This window comes from Coloeus monedula (genome assembly GCF_965178545.1).
Source record: "Coloeus monedula genome assembly, chromosome: 40".
Taxonomy (NCBI): domain Eukaryota; kingdom Metazoa; phylum Chordata; class Aves; order Passeriformes; family Corvidae; genus Coloeus; species Coloeus monedula.
Window position 1 is genome coordinate 234,726 of NC_138820.1, and position 21,709 is coordinate 256,434.

Consider the following 21,709-nt stretch of genomic DNA (forward strand, 5'->3'; position numbering starts at 1 on the left):
AAATGGGGATCCCGCGGGGTGGATGGGGCGTGATCATGAAGGGGGCGTGGCCAGGGAAGGGGGCGTGGCCTGGCGGTGTCATGGCGGCGCCCACGGTGGATGGTGCGCGGGGGGGGGGGCGGGATTTTGGGGCGATTTTGGGGGGATTTGGGGGAATTTGGGGGATTTGGGGACCCCCCCCGGGGGTGGGGGAGGGGCTCTAAACTCTCCCCTCCCCCCCCGCAGCCCCTCCGGAGATCCCCGAGTGCCCCCGAACCCCTCAGGACGCGGCTTCGGAGGAGCTCGAGGCGCTCGAGTGAGTCCTGGGGGGGATTTGGGGGGAATTCGGGGTTTTTTGGGGGGATTTTGGGGTTCTTTGGGAGATTTTGGGGTTCTTTGGGGGATTTGGGGGTTCTTTCGGGGGGATTTGGGGGTTTTTAGGCGGATTTTGGGTTTTTTAGGGGGGATTTGGGTTTTTTGGGGGGGATTGTGGGGCTTTTAGGGGGGATTTTGGGGTTTTTAGGGGGGGATTTGGGTTTTTTGGGGGGGATTTTGTGGTTTTTGGGGGGGATTTTGGGGTTTTGGGGGGGATTTTGGGGTTTTTGGAGAATTTTTGGGTTCTTTGGGGGTTTTGGGGTTCTTTCGGGGGGATTTTGTGGTTTTTGGGGGATATTTGGTTTTGGGGGGGGATTTTGGGGTTTTTTAGGGGGGATTTTGGGTTTTTTACGGGGGATTTTGGGGTTCTTTGGGGGGGATTTGGGGTTTTTAGGGGGGATTTTTGGTTTTTTGGGGGGGATTTTGGGTTCTTGGGGGGTGATTTGGGTTTTTTTGGAAGGGGTTGGGGGTATTTTGGGGGGATTTTTGGGGGATTTGGGGTTTTTTGGGGGAGGATTTGGGGTTTTGGGGGGGATTTTGGGGTTTTAGGGGGGATTTGGGGTTTTTTGGGGGAGGATTTTGGGTTTTTTTGGGGTGGATTTTGGGGTTTTCTTGGGGGGGATTTGGGATTTTTTTGTGAGGGTTTTTGGGTTTTTTGGGGGGATTTTGGGTTTTTTGGGGGGATTTTGGGTTTTTTGGGGGGATTTTGGGGATTTTGGGGTTTTGGGGGGGATTTTGGGTTTTTTGGAGGATTTTGGGGTTCTTTGGGGGTTTTGGGGTTCTTTGGGGGGGTTTTGGGGTTCTTTCAGGGGGATTTTGTGGTTTTTGGGGGATATTTGGTTTTTGAGGGGGGATTTTTGGTTTTTTTGGGGATTTGGGGTTTTTTGGAGGATTTTGGGGTTCTTTGGGGGGGATTTGGGGTTCTTTGGGGTTTTTTTTTTGTTTTTTGGGGGGGTTTTGGGGGGATATTTGGTTTTTTGGGGGGTTTTTTGGGGGGGATTTTTGGGTTTTTTTGGATGATTTTGGGGTTCTTTCGGGGGGATTTGGGGGTTTTGGGGGATATTTGGGTTTTTTGGGGGGTCAGGGGGGTCTGTGACCCCCTTGGGCCCCTCCCCTCCCCCCCCAGGTTCCCCCCGCTGGAGCTGGGGCGCCCCCCCCGGGCGGTTTGGGGGGCGCGGGCGGAATTCGCGCGGCGGCCGGAGAATTTCCTGCGGGGCTGCAAATGGTGGGAGACCCCGGAATCGGCCCAAAATCCACCAAAATCGCCCCAAATCACCCTGAAATCAGCCCAAACCCACCAAAATCGCCCCAAATCGCCCCAAAATCCCCCGAAATTGCCCCCAAATCCACCGGAATCGCCCCAAATCACCCCAAAATCGCCCCAAAATCACCCAGAATCACCCCAAATCACCCCGAAATCCATCGAAATTGCCCCAAATCACCCCGAAATCAGCCCAAATCGCCCCAAAATCCACCGAAATCGCCCCAAATCTCCCCAAAATCGCCCCAAATCACCCTAAAATCCCCCGGAATCAGCCCAAACCCACTAAAATCGCCCCAAATCCCCCCGAAATCGCCCCAAAATCCCCTGAAATTGCCCCAAATCACCCCAAAATCCACTAAAATTGCCCCCAAATCCACCAAAGTAAGCCCAAAATCCACCAAAATCACCCCAAAATCCCCCGAAATTGCCCCAAATCACCCCAAAATCCACCAAAATTGCCACAAATCAGCCCAAAATTGCCCCAAAATCACTCAGAATCACCCCAAATCACCACAAAATCCACTAAAATTGCCCCAAAATCCCCTGAAATCGCCCCAAATCACCCCAAAATCCCCCAGAATCACCCCAAAATCCACTAAAATTGCCCCAAAATCACCCCAATCACCCCCAAATCCACTAAAATCGCCCCAAAATCACCCCAATCACCCCAAAATCCACCAAAATCCCCTAAAATCACCCCAAAATCACCCCAAACCCCACCAAAATAACCCCAAGATTAGCCCAAACCCACCTTAATTCCCCCAAATCACCCCAAAATCAGCCCCAAAATCGCCCCAAATCAGCCCAAAACCCACCATCATCACCCCAAAACGCTCCAAAATCCCCCTAAATCACCCCAAAACCAGCCCAAACCCACCATGACCCCAAAATCACCCCAAATCGCCCCAAAATCCCCCAAAATTGCTCCAAAATCACCCCAAAATCCCACCCCAAAATCACCCAGAATCACCTCAAATCACCCCAAAATCCACTAAAATTGCCCCAAAATCCCCCGAAACCGCCGCAAATCACCCCAAAATCCACTAAAATCACCCCAAATCACCCCAAAATCAGCCCAAAATACACCAGAATCGCCCCAAATCAGCCCAAAATCCACTAAAATCGCCCCAAATCGCCCCAAAATCACCCCAGAATTGCCCAAAATCACCTCAAATCCCACCAAAATCACCCCAAACCCACCATAATCACCCTCAAATCCTCCGAAACCGCCCCAAATCACCCCAAAATCGCCCCAGAATCACCCCAAAATCCACTAAAATCGCCCCAAAATCACCCCAATCACCCCAAAATCCACCAAAATCGCCCCAAAATCAGCCCAAAATCACCCCAAACCCAGCATAATCCCCCCCAAATCCCCCCCAATCACCCCAAATCACCCTGAAATCCACCAGAATTGCCCCAAATCACCTCAAAATCACCCCAAACCCACCAGAATCACCCCCAAACCACCCCAAAACTCACAAAAATTGCCCCAAAACCACCCCAAAATCGCACCAAAATCACCCCAAAATCTCCCAAAGGCTCCAAAATCCCCCCCAAATCCCCCCGGTTCCCCTAAACCCCACAAACCCCCCCTCAATTGCCCCCAAATCCCCCCCAAAATCCCCCGGGGGCGGTTTTGGGGTGTCCCCCCCCAGGACCCTTTGGGGGCAGTTTTGGGGTCCCGGGGGCGGTTTTGGGGTGCCCCCCCCACTTTGGGGGCAGTTTTGGGGTGACCTTTGGGGTGCCCCCCCCAGGGCCCTTTGGGGGCAGTTTTGGGGTCCCGGGGGGGGCGTTTTTGGGGTGACTTTGGGATGCCCCCCCCAGGACCCTTTGGGGGCAGTTTTGGGGTCCCGGGGGCAGTTTTGGGGTGACCTTTGGGGCGTCCCCCCCTCAGGGGCAGTTTTGGGGTCCCGGGGGGGGCAGTTTTGGGGTGTCCCCCCCAGGACCCTTTGGGGGCAGTTTTGGGGTCCCGGGGGGGGCAGTTTTGGGGTGACTTTGGGGTGCCCCCCCCCAGGGCCCTTTGGGGGCAGTTTTGGGGTCCCAGGGGCGGTTTTGGGGTGCCCCCCCCACTTTGGGGGCAGTTTTGGGGTGACCTTTGGGGTGTCCCCCCCTTTGGGGCAGTTTTGGGGTCCCGGGGGGGGCGTTTTTGGGGTGACTTTGGGGTGCCCCCCCAGGGCCCTTTGGGGGCAGTTTTGGGGTCCCAGGGGCGGTTTTGGGGTGTCCTCCCCCACTTTGGGGGCAGTTTTGGGGTGACCTTTGGGGTGCCCCCCCCAGGACCCTTTGGGGGCAGTTTTGGGGTCCCGGGGGGGGCAGTTTTGGGGTGACTTTGGGGTGCCCCCCCCCAGGGCCCTTTGGGGGCAGTTTTGGGGTCCCAGGGGCGGTTTTGGGGTGTCCCTCCCCCCACTTTGGGGGCGGTTTTGGGGTGACTTTGGGGTGCCCCCCCAGGACCCTTTGGGGGCAGTTTTGGGGTCCCGGGGGGGGCGGTTTTGGGGTGACCTTTGGGATGCCCCCCCAGGGCCCTTTGGGGGCAGTTTTGGGGTCCCAGGGGCGGTTTTGGGGTGTCCCCCCCCCCCACTTTGGGGGCGTTTTTGGGGTGACTTTGGGGTGCCCCCCCCCAGGCCCCTTTGGGGGCAGTTTTGGGGTCCCGGGGGCAGTTTTGGGGTGACCTTTGGGGTGTCCCCCCCTTTGGGGCAGTTTTGGGGTCCCAGGGGCAGTTTTGGGGTCCCGGGGGGGGGCGGTTTTGGGGTGACTTTGGGGTGCCCCCCCCAGGGCCCTTTGGAGGCAGTTTTGGGGTCCCGGGGGCAGTTTTGGGGTGACCTTTGGGGCGTCCCCCCCTCAGGGGCAGTTTTGGGGTCCCGGGGGGGGCAGTTTTGGGGTGTCCCCCCCAGGACCCTTTGGGGGCAGTTTTGGGGTCCCAGGGGCGGTTTTGGGGTGTCCCCCCCCCACTTTGGGGGCAGTTTTGGGGTGACCTTTGGGGTGCCCCCCCCCAGGGCCCTTTGGGGGCAGTTTTGGGGTCCCGGGGAGGGCGGTTTTGGGGTCCCGGGGGGGGCGTTTTTGGGGTGACTTTGGGATGCCCCCCCCAGGGCCCTTTGGGGGCAGTTTTGGGGTCCCGGGGGGGGCGTTTTTGGGGTGACTTTGGGGTGCCCCCCCAGGGCCCCCGACGGCTCCTGTGTCCTGAGCTGCAGCGCCGACAACGCCCTGAGGGTCTTCGACCTCCCCCTCCCCCCGGGACCCCCCCCGGGGCTGCCCCTCCCCGAGCTGGTGGGTGATGGGGGGGGGGGGTCACTCTGGGGGGGTCCTGGGAGGGTTTGGGGTCACTTTGGGGGGTCCTGGGGGGGTCTGGGGGTGGGTTGGGGTCACTCTGGGGGGTCCTGGGAGGGTTTGGGGTCACTTTGGGGGGTCCTGAGGGGGTCTGGGGGGTCACTTTGGGGGTCCTGGGGGAGTTTGGGGGTCACTCTGGGGGGTCCTGAGGGGATTTGGGGGGGCTGGGGGTCACTCTGGGGGGTCCTGAGGGGGCTGGGGGTGGGTTGGGGTCACTTTGGGGGTCCTGGGAGGGTTTGGGGGGGGCTGAGGGTCACTCTGGGGGGGTCCTGAGGGGGTCTGGGGGTCACTCTGGGGTGGGTTGGGGTCACTTTGGGGGGTCCTGCGGGGTCTGGGGGGTCACTTTGGGGGTCCTGAAGGAGTTTGGGGGTCACTCTGGGGGGTCCTGAGGGGGCTGGGGGTCACTTTGGGGTGGGTTGGGGTCACTCTGGGGGTCCTGGGGGGGTCTGGGGGGTCACTTTGGGGGTCATATGGGGGTCCTGAGGGGGTCACTTTGGGGTGGGTTGGGGTCACTCTGGGGGTCCTGGAGGAGTTTGGGGGTCACTCTGGGGGTCCTGAGGGGGCTGGGGGTGGTTTGGGGTCACTCTGGGGGGTCCTGGGAGGCTTTGGGGTCACTTTGGGGTGGGTTGGGGTCACTTTGGGGGGTCCTGAGGGGTCTGGGGGGTCACTTTGGGGTGGTTTGGGGTCATTCTGGGGGTCCTGGAGGAGTTTGGGGGTCACTCTGGGGGGGTCCTGAGGGGGCCTGGGGGTCACTCTGGGGTGGGTTGGGGTCACTTTGGGGATCCTGGGGGGGTCTGGGGGGTCACTTTGGGGGTCCTGAAGGAGTTTGGGGGTCACTCTGGGGGTCCTGAGGGGGCTGGGGGTGGGTTGGGGTCACTCTGGGGGGTCCTGGGAGGGTCTGGGGGGTCACTTTGGGGGTCCTGGGGGGGCTGGGGGTCAGTGTGGGGAGGGTTGGGGTCACTCTGGGGGTCCTGGGGGAGTTTGGGGGTCACTCTGGGGGGTCCTGAGGGGATTTGGGGGGGCTGGGGGTCACTCTGGGGGTCCTGAGGGGGTCTGGGGGTGGGTTGGGGTCACTTTGGGGGGTCCTAGGAGGGTTTGGGGGGGTCTGGGGGTCACTCTGGGGGGTCCTGGGGGGGCTGGGGGGTCACTTTGGGGGTCATAAGGGGGTCTGGGGGTCAGTGTGGGGTGGGTTGGGGTCACTCTGGGGGGTTTGGGGGGTCTGGGGGGGTCACTCTGGGGTGGGTTGGGGTCACTTTGGGGGTCCTGAGGGGGTCTGGGGAGCCACTCTGGGTGGTCCTGGGGGAGTTTGGGGTCACTTTGGGGGGTCCTGGGGGTCACTCTGGGGGTCCTGGGGGATTTTTGAGGGGTCTGGGGGTGACTGTGGGGTGGGTTGGGGTCACTGGGGGTCCTGAGGGGTTTGGGGGGGGCTGGGGGGGTCACCCGGGGTCACTCAGGGGTCACTCAGGGTCAATTGGGGGTCACTTGAGGTCACTCAGGGGTCACTCAGGGTCACTTAGGTCAATCAAGGGTCACTCAGGGGTGACTCAGGCGTCACTCGTGGGTCACTCGGGGTCATTCAGGGGTCACCCGGGGTCATTCAGGGGTCACTCAGGGGTCACTCGGGGGTCACTCAGGGGTCACTCGGGGTCGCTCTGGGGTCACTCGGGGGTCACTCAGGGGTCACTCGGGGTCACTCAGGGGTCACTCGTGGGTCACTCGGGGTCGCTCGGGGGTCACTCAGGGGTCACTCAGGGGTCACTCGGGGTCGCTCTGGGGTCACTCGGGGTTACTCGGGGCCACCCAGGGGTCACTCAGGGGTCACTCAGGGGTCACTCAGGGTCACTCGGGGGTCATTCAGGGGTCACTCGGGGTTACTCAGGGCCACCCAGGGGTCACTCAGGGGTCACTCGGGGTCATTCAGGGGTCACTCGGGGTCACTCGGGGATCACTCGGGGTCATTCAGGGGTCACTCAGGGGTCACTCAGGGCCACCCAGGGGTCACTCGGGGTCACTCGTGGGTCACTCGGGGTCACTCAGGGGTCACTCGGGGGTCATTCAGGGGTCACTCGTGGGTCATTCAGGGGTCACTCGGGGTCATTCAGGGGTCACTCGGGGTCACTCGGGGATCACTCGGGGTCATTCAGGGGTCACTCAGGGGTCACTCAGGGCCACCCAGGGGTCACTCGGGGTCACTCGTGGGTCACTCAGGGTCACTCAGGGGTCACTCAGGGGTCACTCGGGGTCGCAGGCCCCGGCCCTGCGGGTGCCCGAGGGTGACACCATCTACGACTTCACCTGGTACCCCCTGATGGACTCCACGGAGCCGCCCAGCTGCCTGTGAGCTACTGGGAGCACTGGGATGGACTGGGAGGGAACTGGGAGGGACTGGGAGGGCACTGGGAGGGACTGGGATGGACTGGGAGGGACTGGGAGGGGATTGGGAGGGACTGGGAGGGCACTGGGAGGGACTGGGAGGGAACTGGGAGGGACTGGGAGGGTACTGGGAGGGACTGGGATGGACTGGGAGGGACTGGGAGGGGATTGGGAGGGACTGGGAGGGCACTGGGAGGGAACTGGGAGGGGATTGGGAGGGACTGGGATGGACTGGGAGGGGACTGGGAGGGGACTGGGAGGGAACTGGGAGGGAACTGGGAAGGGACTGGGATGGACTGGGAGGGACTGGGAGGGACTGGGAGGGACTGGGAAGGGACTGGGAGGGACTGGGATGGACTGGGAGGGGATTGGGAGGGACTGGGAGGGGACTGGGAAGGGACTGGGAGGGACTGGGAGGGGACTGGGAGGGGATTGGGATGGACTGGGAGGGACTGGGAAGGGACTGGGATGGACTGGGAGGGACTGGGAGGGACTGGGAGGGACTGGGGAGGGACTGGGAGGGGACTGGGAGGGACTGGGAAGGGACTGGGAAGGGACTGGGAGGGACTGGGATGGACTGGGAGGGCACTGGGAGGGACTGGGAAGGGACTGGAAGGGACTGGGAGGGCACTGGGAGGGAACTGGGAGGGACTGGGAGGGACTGGGAAGGGACTGGGAGGGACTGGGAGGGACTGGGGGCACCCAGGGGCTCACTGAAAAGGGACTGGGAGAGATTGGGAGGGCACTGGGAATGGACTGGGGGTAACTGGGAGGGGACTGGGAGGGGACTGGAAGCACTGGGAGGGGACTGGGGGTAACTGGGAGAGGACTGGGAGGGGACTGGGGGTAACTGGGATTGCACCGGTTGTTACTGGGATGAACTGGGGGACACGGGGGGGCTGTTGGAAGGTCCCTATTTGCTCGTACTGGTGTGTACTGGTTCATACTGGTTCATACTGGTGCATACTAATGCATACTGGTTTATACTGGCTCATACTGGTGCATACTGGTGCACACTGGTTCATATTGATTCATACTGGTCCATACTGGGGCACAGTGGCTCATACTGGTTCATACTGGCTCGTAGTGGTTCATACTGGTGCACACTGGCTCATACTGGTCCATACTGGTCCATACTGGTTCATACTGGTTCATATTGGCTCATACTGATTTGGACTGGTGCATACTGTTTCATACCGGTTCATACTGGTCCATACTGGGGCACACTGGCTCATACTGGCCCATGCTGGCCCATACTGGCCCATACTGGTCCATACTGGTCCATACTGGTCCATACTGGGCAGGGTGGCCGCCAGCAGCCGGGACAACCCCGTGCACCTCTGGGACGCCTTCGACGGGAGCCTGCGGGGGTCGTTCCGCGCCCACAACCACCTGGTGGGCAACTGGGAGCACTGGGAGGCACTGGGAGGGAACTGGGGGGGGAACTGGGGACAACGGGGGGGGACTGGGAGGCACTGGGAGGGCACTGGGGGGGAACTGGGAGCCCTGGGAGGCACTGGGAGGAACTGGGAGGGAGTGGGGGGACTGGGAGCAACTGGGAGGGCACTGGGAGCAACTGGTGGGCAACTGGGAGCACTGGGGGGGAACTGGGGGGGAACTGGGGGGGACTGGGAGCAACTGGGAGGGAACTGGGAGGGACTGGGAGGGAACTGGGGGGAAACTGGGAGGGACTGGGAGCAACTGGGAGGCACTGGGAGGGACTGGGAGGGACTGGGGGGGACTGGGAGGCACTGGGAGGGAACTGGGGGGGAACTGGGAGCACTGGGAGGCATTGGGAGGGAACTGGGAGGAAGTGGGGGGACTGGGAGCAACTGGGAGGACACTGGGGGGGAGCTGGGATGGCACTGGGGGGAACTGGGGAGGCACTGGGGGGAAACTGGGGGGACTGGGAGCAACTGGGGGGGAACTGGGGGCACTGGGAGGCAACTGGGGGGCACTGGGAAGCAACTGGGAGGGCACTGGGGGGGAACTGGGGGGCACTGGGAGGTACTGGGAGGAAACGGGGGCAACTGGGGGGGACTGGGAGGAACTGGGGGACATTGGGGGGCAACTGGGGGGACTGGGAGGGCACTGGGGGCAACTGGGAGCAACTGGGGGCACTGGGGGGAAACTGGGGGCACTGGGGGGAAACTGGGGGCACTGGGAGGAACTGGGAGGGCACTGGGGGGAACTGGGGGGAACTGGGAGGAACTGGGAGGGCACTGGGGGGGAACTGGGAGGAACTGGGAGGGCACTGGGGGGAACTGGGAGGAACTGGGAGGGCACTGGGGGAACTGGGAGGGCACTGGGGGGGTTTAAAAAGGTGGGGGGACCCCTCTGGTGGGGGGAGGGGCTTTGGGGTCCCAGAGGTGCCCCAGGGGGAATTTTGGGGTCCCAGGGGGATTTTTGGGGTCCCAGGGGGGGTTTTTGGGGTGCCCCAGGGAGGGTTTTTGGGGTCCCCCTGACACGGGGGTTTTGGGGTCCCAGAGGTGCCCCTGGGAGGAGTTTTGGGGTGCCCCAGGGGGGGTTTTGGGGTGCCCCAGGGGGGGTTTTGGGGTGCCCCTGACGCGGGGGTTTTGGGGTCCCGGACGGGTCCCAGGGGGGGGTTTTGGGGTCCCCCTGACGCGGGGGTTTTTGGGGTGCGCCAGGGGAGGTTTTTGGGGTGCCCCAGGGGAGGTTTTTGGGGTGCTCCAGGGGGGTTTTGGGGTCCCCCTGACACGGGCGTTTTGGGCTCCCGGAGGTGCCCCAGGGGAGGTTTTTGGGGTGCCCCAGGGGGGGTTTTTGGGGTGTCCCACTGATGGGGAGGTTTTTGGGGTCCCAGATGATGCCCCAGGGGGGGGTTTTGAGTTGCCCCAGGGAAGGTTTTTGGGGTGCCCCAGGGAGGGTTTTTGGGGTCCCAGATGATGCCCCCGGGGGGGTTTTTGGGGTGCCCCAGGGAGGGTTTTTGGGGTCCCAGATGATGCCCCAGGGGGGGGTTTTGGGGTGCCCCAGGGTGGTTTTTGGGGTGCCCCTGACGCGGGGGTTTTGGGGTGCCCCAGGGGGGGTTTTGGGGTCCCACTGATGGGGAGGTTTTTGGGGTCCCAGATGATGCCCCAGGGGGGTTTTGGGGTGCCCCTGACGCGGGCGTTTTGGGCTCCCGGAGGTGCCCCAGGGGAGGTTTTTGGGGTGCCCCAGGGGGTGTTTTTGGGGTGCCCCAGGGGAGGTTTTTGGGGGGCCCCAGGGGGGGTTTTTGGGGTGTCCCACTGATGGGGAGGTTTTTGGGGTCCCAGATGATGCCCCAGGGGGGGGTTTTGAGTTGCCCCAGGGGGGTTTTTGGGGTCCCAGATGATGCCCCAGGGGGGGTTTTTGGGGTGCCCCAGGAGGGTTTTGGGGTGCCCCTGACGCGGGGGTTTTTGGGGTGCCCCAGGTGGGTTTTGGGGTGCCCCTGACGCGGGGGTTCCGGGCTCCCAGGACGAGCCGGTGGCCCCCCACTCGCTGGCCTTCACCCCCGACGGCTCCCGGCTCCTGGGCGGCTTCGACGGCGCCGTCCGAGAGTTCCCGACCGAGCGGCCCGGCCGGAGCGGGCACGAGAGAGCCCTGAGGCGTGAGGGGCGGGGCCTGGGGGGGCGGGGCCCGAGGGGGCGGGGCTTGGGGGAGGGGCTGGGGTGGGGAGGGGGCGATTCCCCCCCTTTATTTGGGGAGGAAATGGGGTTTTGGTGGGAGAATTGGGGGGAAAAGGGGCGTGGCTTAAAGGGAAACGGGCGTGGCTTAAATGGAAGGGGCGTGGTTTAAGGGGAAGGGGCGTGGCTTAAAGGGGAAGGGTCTGAAAGTGGGGAGGGGGCGATTCCCCCCCTTTATTTGGGGGGGAAATGGGGTTTTGGTGGGAGAATTGGGGGTAAAAGGGGCGTGGCTTAACGGGGAATGGGCGTGGCTTAAACGGAAGGGGCGTGGCTTAAAGGGAAATGGGCGTGGCCTAAAGGGGAGGGCGGCGGGGGTGGGGTGGGGTGGGGGCGGGGCGATTTCCCCCCCTTAATTTTGGGGGAAAATGGGATTTTGGTGGGAGAACTGGGGGTAAAAGGGGCGTGGCTTAACGGGGAATGGGCGTGGCCTAAAGGGGCAGAGTCCAAGGGTGGGGAGGGGGCAATTCCCCCCCTTTATTTGGGGGGGAGAAATGGGGTTTTGGTGGGAGAACTGGGGGTGAAAGGGGCGTGGTCTAAAGGAAATGGGCGTGGCTTAAGTGGAAGGGGCGTGGCTTAAAGGGGAAGGGTCCGGGAACGGGGCTGGGGTGGGGAGGGGGCGATTCCCCCCCTTTATTTGGGGGGAAAACGAGGTTTTGGTGGCAAAACTGGGGGTAAAAGGGGCGTGGCTTAAAGGGGAAGGGGCGTGGCCTAAAGGGGCGGAGTCCAAGGGTGGAGAGGGGGCAATTCCCACCCTTTTTTGGGGGGGAAATGGGGTTTTGGTGGGAGAACTGGGGGTGAAAGGGGCGTGGCTTAAAGAAAACGGGCGTGGCTTAAATGAAAGGGGCGTGGCTTAAAGGAGAGGGGCGCGGCTTAAAGGGGAATGGGCGTGGCCTAAAGGGGAAGGGTCTGAAAGTGGGGAGGGGGCAATTCCCCCCCCCCCCCCCTTTATTTGGGGGGAAAATGGGATTTTGGTGGGAAAACTGGGGTAAAAGGGGGCGTGGTCTAAAGTGGAGGGGCGGGGCCTAAAGGGGGCGGAGTCCAAGGGTGGGGAGGGGGCGATTCCCCCCTAAATTTTGGGGGGAAAACGGGGTTTTGGTGGGAGAACTGGGGGTGAAAGGGGCGTGGCCTAAAGGGAGAGGGGCGTTGCTTAAAGGGAAACGGGCGTGGCTTAACTTGAAGGGGGCGTGGCTTAGATGGGTGTGGCCCGAAAGGGTGGAACCAGGGGGCTAAAAATGGGCGTGGCTTAAGAGGGCGTGGCCTCGCTGGGTGAAGCCTAAGGGGGCGTGGCCTCAGGGAGGGGTGGGCGTGGCCTAACCCTTGTCCCCGCCCCCTCACCAGACGGCGGGCAGGCCCAGCGGGGCCTGATTGGCTGCCTGGCCGTCAGCCCCAGCCAATCGCTGCTGGCCTGCGGCTCCTATGGGCGGAGCCTGGGGCTGTACCCGCTGGAAGGGGGCGGGGCCGTGGCGCTCTGGCCCCGCCTCCCGGCCGCGCCCACTCACCTGCGCTTCAGCCCCTGCGGGATGCACCTGTACGCTGGCGGCAGGAAGGTGGGCGTGGCCACCGGGGGGGTGGGCGTGGCCACCGAGGGGTGGGCGTGGTCTGTGGGTGCTTGGCGGGTGGGGCTTGGGGTGTGGGCGTGGCCGTTGGGTGTTCAGTGGGCGGGCCTTGGGGTGTGGGCGAGGCCTGTTGTTTGGTGGGCGTGGCTTGGGGTGGGCGTGGCCTGTGGATGTTTGGTGAGCGTGGCTTGGGGTGTGGGCGTGGCCTGCGGGTGCTCGGTGGGCGTGGCCTGTGGATGTTTGGTGGGCGGCTTTTGGTGTGTGGGCGTGGCCTGTGGGCGTGGTTTGGGTGTGGGCAGGGCCTGGGTGCTCGATGGGCGTGGCCTGTGGATGCTTGGTGGGTGGGGCTTGAGGATGTGGGCGTGGCCTGTTGGTGCTGTGTGGGCGTGGCCACTGGAGGGTGTGGGCGTGGCCTGTGGGTGCTCGGTGGACGCGGCTTTTGGGGTGTGGGTGTGGCCTGTGGGCGGGGCTTGGTGTGGGCGGGGCCGGTGAGTGGTGGGCGTGGCTTGGGGTGTGGGCGTGGCTCCAGGGGGCGTGGTGCTTGATGTTGGGGGTATGGCCTGCTCTTTATGGGCGTGGCTTTGTGCTTAGGGCGTGGCTTTGTGCTTAGGGCGTGGCCACAGAAGGGGGCGAGGCCTTGTGGTTGGGGGCGTGGCAGCCAGGAAGTGGGCGTGGCTTTGCTGTTGGGCTGTGACCACAGGAGTGGGTGTGGCCACCAGGAAGTGGGCGTGGCTTTGTGCTTGTGGCGTGGTCACCAAGCAGTGGGTGTGGTTTCGTGCTTGGGGCGTGGCCCCAAGAAGTGGGCGTGGCTTTGAGGTTGGGGCGTGGCCACCAAGAAGTGGGTGTGGCTTTGTGGTTGGGGGCGTGGCCCCAGTAAGTGGCTGTGGCTTTGTGCTTGAGGCGTGCCCCCAAAAGTGGGCGTGGCTTTGTGTTTGGGGGTGTGGCCCCAGGAATTGGGCGTGGTTTCATGGTTAGGGCGTGGTCACCGTGAAGTGGGTGTGGCTTCACGTTTAGGGTGTGACCCCAGGAAGTGGGCGTGGCTTTGTGTTTGGGGGTGTGGCCACCAGGAAGTGGGCGTGGCTTTGTGGTTGGGGGCGTGCCCACCAGGAACTGGGCGTGGCTTTGCCGGGGGGGGGGGGGCAGAGCCTGCACCTTGTAGGGGGCGGGGCTTCGCTGTCCCGGTGTGGGCGTGGCTTCGGGCCGGGTGGGCGTGGCCAACCCTTGCCCCCGCCCCCTTCCCCTCCCCCCCAGGACCGGCAGATCCTGTGCTGGGACCTGCGGGCCCCCGAGCGCCCCCTGCTGGCGCTGCCGCGCCGCGTGGCCACCAACCAGCGCGTGACCTTTGACCTCGACCCGTGAGTGACCCCTCCCCCCCCCCACCCCCCCCCCATCCCCCCAAAAATACCGGGCAGCTTTTGGGGGGGGTCTTGGGTCACTTTTAGGGGGATTTTTGGGGGGTCCTGGGTCACTTTTAGGGGGATTTTTGGGGGGTCCTGGATGCCTGGGGCCTTTTGGGGTGAATTTGGGGGGTCCTGGGTCAATTTTAGGGGGAATTTGGGGGGGTCCTGGACACCTGGGTCACCTTTTGGGGTGGATTTTTGGGGGGTCCTGGGTCACTTTTAGGGGGATTTTTGGGGGGCCCTGGATACCTGGGGCACCTTTTTGGGGGGAATTGGGGGGTCCTGGGTCACTTTTAGGGGGAATTTGTGGGGGTCCTGGACACTTGGATCACCTTTTGGGGGGGATTTTTGGGGTTCCCAGACCCCTGAGTCACCTTTTGGGGTGGATTTGGGGGGTCCTGGGTCACTTTTAGGGGGAATTTGGGGGGTCCTGGATACCTGGGGCCTTTTGGGGTGGATTTGGGGGATCCTGGGTCTTTTTTCGGGGGTATTTTGGAGGTCCTGGACACTTGGGTCACCTTTTGGGGGGGGGTTTTGGGGTTCCCAGACCCCTGAGTCACCTTTTGGGGTGGATTTGGGGGGTCCTGGGTCACTTTTAGGGGGATTTTTGGGGGGTCCTGGGTCACTTTTAGGGGTATTTTTGGGGGGTCCTGGATACCTGGGTCACTTTTTGGGGTGGATTTGGGGGGTCCTGGGTCTTTTTTCGGGGGTATTTTGGAGGTCCTGGACACTTGGGTCACCTTTTGGGGTGGATTTTTGGGGGTCCTGGGCCAATTTTAGGGGGAATTTGGGGGGTCCTGGACACTTGGGTCACCTTTTGTGGGGGATTTTTGGGGTTCCCAGACCCCTGAGTCACTTTTTGGGGTGGATTTTTGGGATCCTGGGTCACATTTTGGGTGGATTTTTGGGGTTCCCAGACCCCTGGGTCTCATTTAGGGGGGATTTGGGGGTTCCTGGACACCTGGGTCACTTTAGGGGTGAATTTGGGGGGTCTTGGGTCACTTTTAGGGTGGATTTTTGGGGTCCTGGGTCTCTTTTAGGAGAGGTTTTGGGGTTCCCTGACCCCTGGGTCACTTTTGGGGTGGATTTGGGGGTCCTGGGTCACTTTTAGGGGGGATTTTTGGGGTTCCCTGACCCCTGGGTCACTTTTGGGGTGGATTTGGGGGTTCCCAGACCCCTGGGTCTCATTTTTGGGGGGATTTGGGGGGTCCTGGACACCTGGGTCGCTTTTTGGGGTGGATTTGGGGGGTACTTGGGCACTTTTAGGGGGCAGTTGGGGTGGTCTTGGACACCTGGGTCACTTTTGGGTGGGATTTTTGGGGTTCCTGGACCCCTGGGTCTCTTTTAGGGTGGATTTTTGGGGTTCTGGGTCTCTTTCAGGGGAGATTTTTGGGGTTTCCGGACTCCTGGGTAATTTTTTGGGGTGGATTTTTGGGGTCCTTGGTCACTTTTAGGGTGGATTTTGGGGGTCCCGGATACCTGGGTCACTTTTGGGGTGGATTTGGGTGGTCCTTGGTCACTTTTGGGGTGGATTTTTGGGGTTCCCAGACCCCTGGGTCACTTTTAGGGTGGATTTTTCGGATTCCCAGACCCCTGGATCTCTTTTTAGGGTGAATTTTTGGGGTTCCCAACCCCCTGGGTCACTTTTTGGGGTGGATTTTTGGGGTCCTGGGTCACTTTTAGGGGGGATTTTTGGGGTTCCAGACTCCTGGGTCACCTTTTGGGGTGGATTTGGGGGATCCTGGGTCTCTTTTAGGGTAAATTTTTGTGATTCCCTGACCCCTGGGTCACTTTTAGAGTGGATTTGGGGGTCCTGGGTCACTTTTAGGGTGGATTTTTGGGGTTCCCTGACCTCTGGGTCACCTTTTGGGTGGATTTTTGGGGTTCCCTGACCCCTGGGTCACTTTTAGGGTGGATTTGGGGGTCCTGGGTCACTTTTAGGGGGGATTTTTGGGGTTCCCTGACCCCTGGGTCACTTTTGGGGTGGATTTGGGGGTTCCCAGACCCCTGGGTCACTTTTAGGGTGGATTTGGGTGGTCCTTGGTCACTTTTGGGGTGGATTTGGGGGTCCTGGGTCACTTTTAGGGTGGATTTTTGGGGTTCCCAGACCCCTGGATCTCTTTTTAGGGTGAATTTTTGGGGTTCCCAACCCCCTGGGTCACTTTTTGGGGTGGATTTTTGGGCTCCTTGGTCACTTTTTGGGGTGGATTTTTGGGGTCCTGGGTCACATTTAGGGGGGATTTTTGGGGTTCCAGACTCCTGGGTCACCTTTTGGGGTGGATTTGGGGGATCCTGGGTCTCTTTTAGGGGGGATTTTTGGGGTTCCCTGACCCCTGGATCTCTTTTTGGGGTGGATTTGGGGGTCCTGGGTCACTTTTAGGGGGGATTTTTGGGGTTCCCAGCCCCCTGGGTCACTTTTTGGGGTGGATTTTTGGGCTCCTTGGTCACTTTTTGGGGTGGATTTTTGGGGTCCTGGGTCACATTTAGAGGGGATTTTTGGGGTTCCAGACTCCTGGGTCACCTTTTGGGGTGGATTTGGGGGATCCTGGGTCTCTTTTAGGGTAAATTTTTGCGATTCCCGGACCCCTGGGTCACTTTTAGGGTGGATTTGGGGGTCCTGGGTCACTTTTAGGGGGGATTTTTGGGGTTCCCTGACCTCTGGGTCACCTTTTGGGGTCGATTTGGGGGTCCTGGGTCACTTTTAGGGGGGATTTTTGGGGTTCCCTGACCCCTGGGTCACTTTTAGGGTGGATTTGGGTGGTCCTTGGTCACTTTTTGGGGTGGATTTTTGGGCTCCTGGGTCTCTTTTAGGGTAAATTTTTGGGGTTCCCTGACCCCTGGGTCACTTTTAGGGTGGATTTGGGGGTCCTGGGTCTCTTTTAGGGGGGATTTTTGGGGTTCCCTGACCCCTGGGTCACCTTTTGGGGTGGATTTGGGGGTCCTGGGTCACTTTTAGGGGGGATTTTTGGGGTTCCCTGACCCCTGGGTCACTTTTAGGGTGGATTTTTGGGGTTCCCTGACCCCTGGGTCACTTTTGGGGGGGATTTTTGGGGTTCCCAGACCCCTGGATCTCTTTTTAGGGTGGATTTTTGGGGTTCCCAACTCCCTGGGTCACTTTTAGGGTGGATTTTTGGGCTCCTGGGTCACTTTTAGGTGGGATTTTGGGGTTCCCAGACTCCTGGGTCACTTTTGGGGTGGATTTGGGGGATCCTGGGTCTCTTTTAGGGTAAATTTTTGCGATTCCTGGACCCCTGGGTCACTTTTAGGGTGGATTTGGGGGTCCTGGGTCACTTTTAGGGGGATTTTTGGGGTTCCCTGACCTCTGGGTCACTTTTTGGGTGGATTTTTGGGGTTCCCTGACCCCTGGGTCACCTTTTGGGGTGGATTTGGGGGTCCTGGGTCACTTTTAGGGGGGATTTTTGGGGTTCCCTGACCCCTGGGTCACTTTTGGGGGGGATTTGGGGGTTCCCAGACCCCTGGGTCACTTTTAGGGTGGATTTGGGTGGTCCTTGGTCACTTTTGGGGTGGATTTTTAGGGTTCCCAGACCCTTGGATCTCTTTTTAGGGTGGATTTTTGGGGTTCCCAGCCCCCTTGGGTCACTTTTTGGGGTGGATTTTTGGGCTCCTGGGTCACATTTAGGGGGGATTTTTGGGGTTCCAGACTCCTGGGTCACCTTTTGGGGTGGATTTGGGGGATCCTGGGTCTCTTTTAGGGGGGATTTTTGGGGTTCCCTGACCCCTGGGTCACTTTTTGGGGTAGATTTTTGGGTTCCTGGGTCACTTTTAGGGTGGATTTTTGGGGGTCCTGGGTCACTTTTAGGGGGGATTTTGGGGTTCCAGACTCCTGGGTCACCTTTTTGGGGTGGATTTGGGGGATCCTGGGTCTCTTTTAGGGTAAATTTTTGTGATTCCCGGACCCCTGGGTCACTTTTAGGGTGGATTTGGGGGTCCTGGGTCTCTTTTAGGGTGGATTTTTGGGGTTCCCTGACCCCTGGGTCACCTTTTGGGGTGGATTTGGGGGTCCTGGGTCACATTTAGGGGGGATTTTTGGGGTTCCAGACTCCTGGGTCACTTTTTGGGGTGGATTTGGGTGGTCCTTGGTCACTTTTAGGGTGGATTTTTGGGATTCCCAGACCCCTGGGTCACTTTTTGGGGTAGATTTTTGGGCTCCTGGGTCTCATTTTTGGGGTGGATTTTTTGGGGACCCCTGGGTGTGATTGTCCCCTCGTGCCCCCGCCCAGCTCGGGCCGCTTCGTGGTCAGTGGTGACACCGACGGCTTTGTCACCGTTTGGGACACGCTGACCCCCCCCGGCGCCGGGGACCCCCCCGAGCTGCCCCCCCTCCTTCGCTTCCGCGCCCTCCGCGACTGCGTCAACGGCACCAGGTACCCCCGGGACCCCAAAAAGGAACCGGGGACCCCCCCCGAAAGTTTGGGAATCTGGGGAAACTCCCCCTGAAAAAAAAGCCCTAAAAAAATCTGGGATTCACCCTAAAAATGTCAGCCCCGCCCCCCCCATAAAACGTTTGGGGGTGCTTTGGGGAGGGGGGGTCCCCCCTACTCTGCGCCCCCCCAGAAGCCCCAAATTGTTCCACTTGGTTTCCCACCCCAAACTCCCCCGAATTTCCACCCCAAACCCTCCCGAATTTCCACCCCAAACCCCCAAAATTTCTACCCCAAACCTCCCGAATTTCCACCCCAAACCCCCCCCGAATTTCCACCCCAAACCCCCCCGAATTTCCACCCCAAACCCCCAAAATTTCCACCCCAAACCTCCCGAATTTCCACCCCAAACCCCCCCCGAATTTCCACCCCAAACCCCCAAAATTTGCACCCCAAACTCCCCCGAATTTCCACCCCAAACCCCCAAAACTTCCACCCCAAACCCCCAAAATTTCCACCCAAACCCCCCCGAATTTCCACCCCAAACCCCCAAAATTTCCACCCCAAACCTCCCGAATTTCCACCCCAAACTCCCCCGAATTTCCACCCCAAACCTCCCGAATTTCCACCCCAAACTCCCCCGAATTTCCACCCCAAACTCCCCCGAATTTCCACCCCAAACCCCCCGAATTTCCACCCCAAACCCCCCGAATTTCCACCCCAAACCCCCAAAATTTCCACCCCAAACCCCCCGAATTTCCACCCGAAATCCCCCGAATTTCCACCCCAAACTCCCCCGAATTTCCACCCCAAACCCCCCGAATTTCCACCCCAAACCCCCAAAATTTCCACCCCAAACTCCCCCGAATTTCCACCCCAAACCCCCAAAATTTCCACCCCAAATCCCCCGAATTTCCACCCCAAACTCCCCCGAATTTCCACCCCAAACTCCCCGAATTTCCACCACAAACCCCCCAAATTTCCTGGATTTCCACCCCAAACTGCCCCAAGTCCCCCAAATTCCCACCCCAAACCCCCCAAAATTCCCACCCCAGACTCCCCCCGAACTGCCCCAAATCCCCAGATTTCCAGCCCAAACCCCCCCCAAATTTCCCCCTCAGCCTCCCCCCCAAATTCCCCCAAATCCCCCCAAATTCCCATCCCAAACTGCCCCAAATTTCCTCCCAAGTTTTCCCCCCAAACTGCCCCAAACTCCCCCAAATCCCCCAAATTCCCCCCAGATCCCCCAAATTCCCCCCAAACTGCCCCAAACTTCCCTAAACTCCCCCCAAATCCCCCCAAACTCCCCCAAACCCCCCAAATTCCCACCCTAAACCCCCCAAATCCCCCAAATTCCCACCCAATCGCCCCAAATTCACTCCAAACTCCCCCAAATTCCCACCCTAAATCCCCCAAACTCCCCCAAATCCAAACCCCCCAAATCCCCCCCCAACTCCCCCAAAATGCCCCAAATTCCCCCCAAACTGCCCCAAACTCCCCCAAATCCCCTAAATTCCCAACCCAAACCCCCCCCAAGTCTCCCCCAAACTCCCCCAACCCCCCCAAATTTCCCCCAAACGCCCCAAATTCCCACCCTAAATCCCCCAAATTCCCACCCAGTTGCCCCAAATTCCCCCCAAACTCCCCCCCAAATTCCCCTCAAATCCCCCCAAATTCCCACCCCAAACACCCCAAACTGCCCCAAATTCCCCGCAAATCCCCTAAATCCCCCCAAATTCCCCCCAAATCCCCTAAATCCCCCAATTCCCCGCAGCCTCCACCCCGCTCTCCCCCTGCTGGCCACGGCCTCGGGCCAGCGCCTCTTCCCGGAGCCCTGGGCCAGCGACAGCGACGGGGCCGAGGAGGACGGGCCCGCCCCGGGGGGGGACATCCGGCTGCAGCTCTGGTGGTGGGGACCCGACCCCCCCGGGGACACCGAGACCACCGGGTGTGACCCCCCCGGGGACACCGAGACCACCGAGTGTGACCCCTCTGGGGACACCGAGACCACCGGGTGTGACCCCCCCGGGGACAACGGCTGGGACCCCCCCGGGGACACCCAGACCACCGGGTGTGACCCCCCAGGGGACACCCAGACCACCGAGTGTGACCCCCCCGGGGACACCGAGACCACCGGGTGTGACCCGTCTGGGGACACCGAGACCACCGGGTGTGACCCCCCTGGGGACACTGAGACCCCTGGGTGTCACCTCTATGGGAGCACCGGGTGTGACCTCCCCAGGGACAACAGCTGGGACCACCCTGGGGACACCGAGACCACCGGGTGTCACCTCGCCGGGGGGCACTGATTGGCACCTCCCGAGGGACACCCAGAGCGCCGGGTGTCACCTGCGGGGGGACAACAGCTGGGACACCCTCGGGGACACCGAGAGCACCGAGTGTCACCTCCTGAGGGGCACCGAGACAACCAAGTGTCACCTCTATGGGAGCACCGAGTGTCACCTCCCCAGGGACAACGGCTGGGACACCCCTGGGGACACCGAGACCACCGGGTGTCACCTCCCAGGGGGCACTGAGACCACTGAGTGTCACCTCTATGCGAGCACCGAGTGTCACCTCCCTGGGGACACCCAGACCACCAAGTGTCACCTCTTGGTGGGCACCAAGACCACCGGGTGTCACCTCTATGGGAGCACCGGGTGTCACCTCCCCGGGGACAATGGCTGGGACACCCTGGGGACACCGAAGCCACCGGGTGTCACCTCCCTGGGGGGCACTGATTGGCACCTCCCGAGGGGCACCGAGACCCCCAAGTGTCACCTCTTGGTGGGCACCAAGACCACCGAGTGTCACCTCCCCAGGGACAATGGCTGGGACACCCCCGGGGACAGCGGAATCAGCCCCCCCCACCTCGGCCAGGGGTGACAGCGCTGGGGACGCCGATTGTCACCCACCCCAGGGACAGTGACTGTCACCCCTGGGGACATCCAGAGCCGCACTGGGGACACCCAGAGGGACACTGGGGACACCCAGAGCGGCACTGGGGACACCGGCGCTGACCCCTCGGGGGGTCACAGCCCCACTGGGGACCCCCGGTTGTACTAAAGGCGTTGTGACTGTCACCCTCTGTCACCCGTGTGGCCATCGCGGACGGGGGTGCCGAGCAGAGCTGGCCCCCACCACCCCTGCACCCCCCAAAATCTCCCCCCCCCCCCGGTGGTTCCCACCCTCCAATTCTGGCGTTGCCCCTTTAAGAGCGGCCCCTCCCCCCCCCCCCCCGGAAAAGGGGGCGGGGTCTGTTCCTAAGCAGCTTCACCGTCGCCATGGCAACGGCGGGGTGTGATGTCACCGCGGCCGGTTGTGGGGTGCTGCTGCTGGCCACGCCCCCATCCCGGTGGCCACGCCCCCATCCCGGTGGCCACGCCCACCCCCTTGG

At 61.5% G+C, this 21,709-nt stretch overlaps 1 protein-coding gene across 1 annotated transcript; it reads left to right on the forward strand.

The window, feature by feature from the left end:
- The first annotated feature begins 67 nt into the window (after positions 1 to 67).
- On the forward strand, positions 68 to 21,395 carry WRAP53 (WD repeat containing antisense to TP53). Its single transcript, XM_082300504.1, has 11 exons — positions 68 to 102; positions 226 to 295; positions 1,481 to 1,579; positions 4,774 to 4,882; positions 7,191 to 7,279; positions 8,620 to 8,710; positions 10,766 to 10,898; positions 12,313 to 12,521; positions 13,782 to 13,885; positions 18,172 to 18,315; positions 20,087 to 21,395. The coding sequence occupies exons 1-11, from the start codon at positions 81 to 83 to the stop codon at positions 20,619 to 20,621; spliced, it is 1,605 nt and encodes a 534-aa protein (XP_082156630.1). The 5' UTR covers positions 68 to 80; the 3' UTR covers positions 20,622 to 21,395.
- The last annotated feature ends 314 nt before the right edge of the window (positions 21,396 to 21,709 follow it).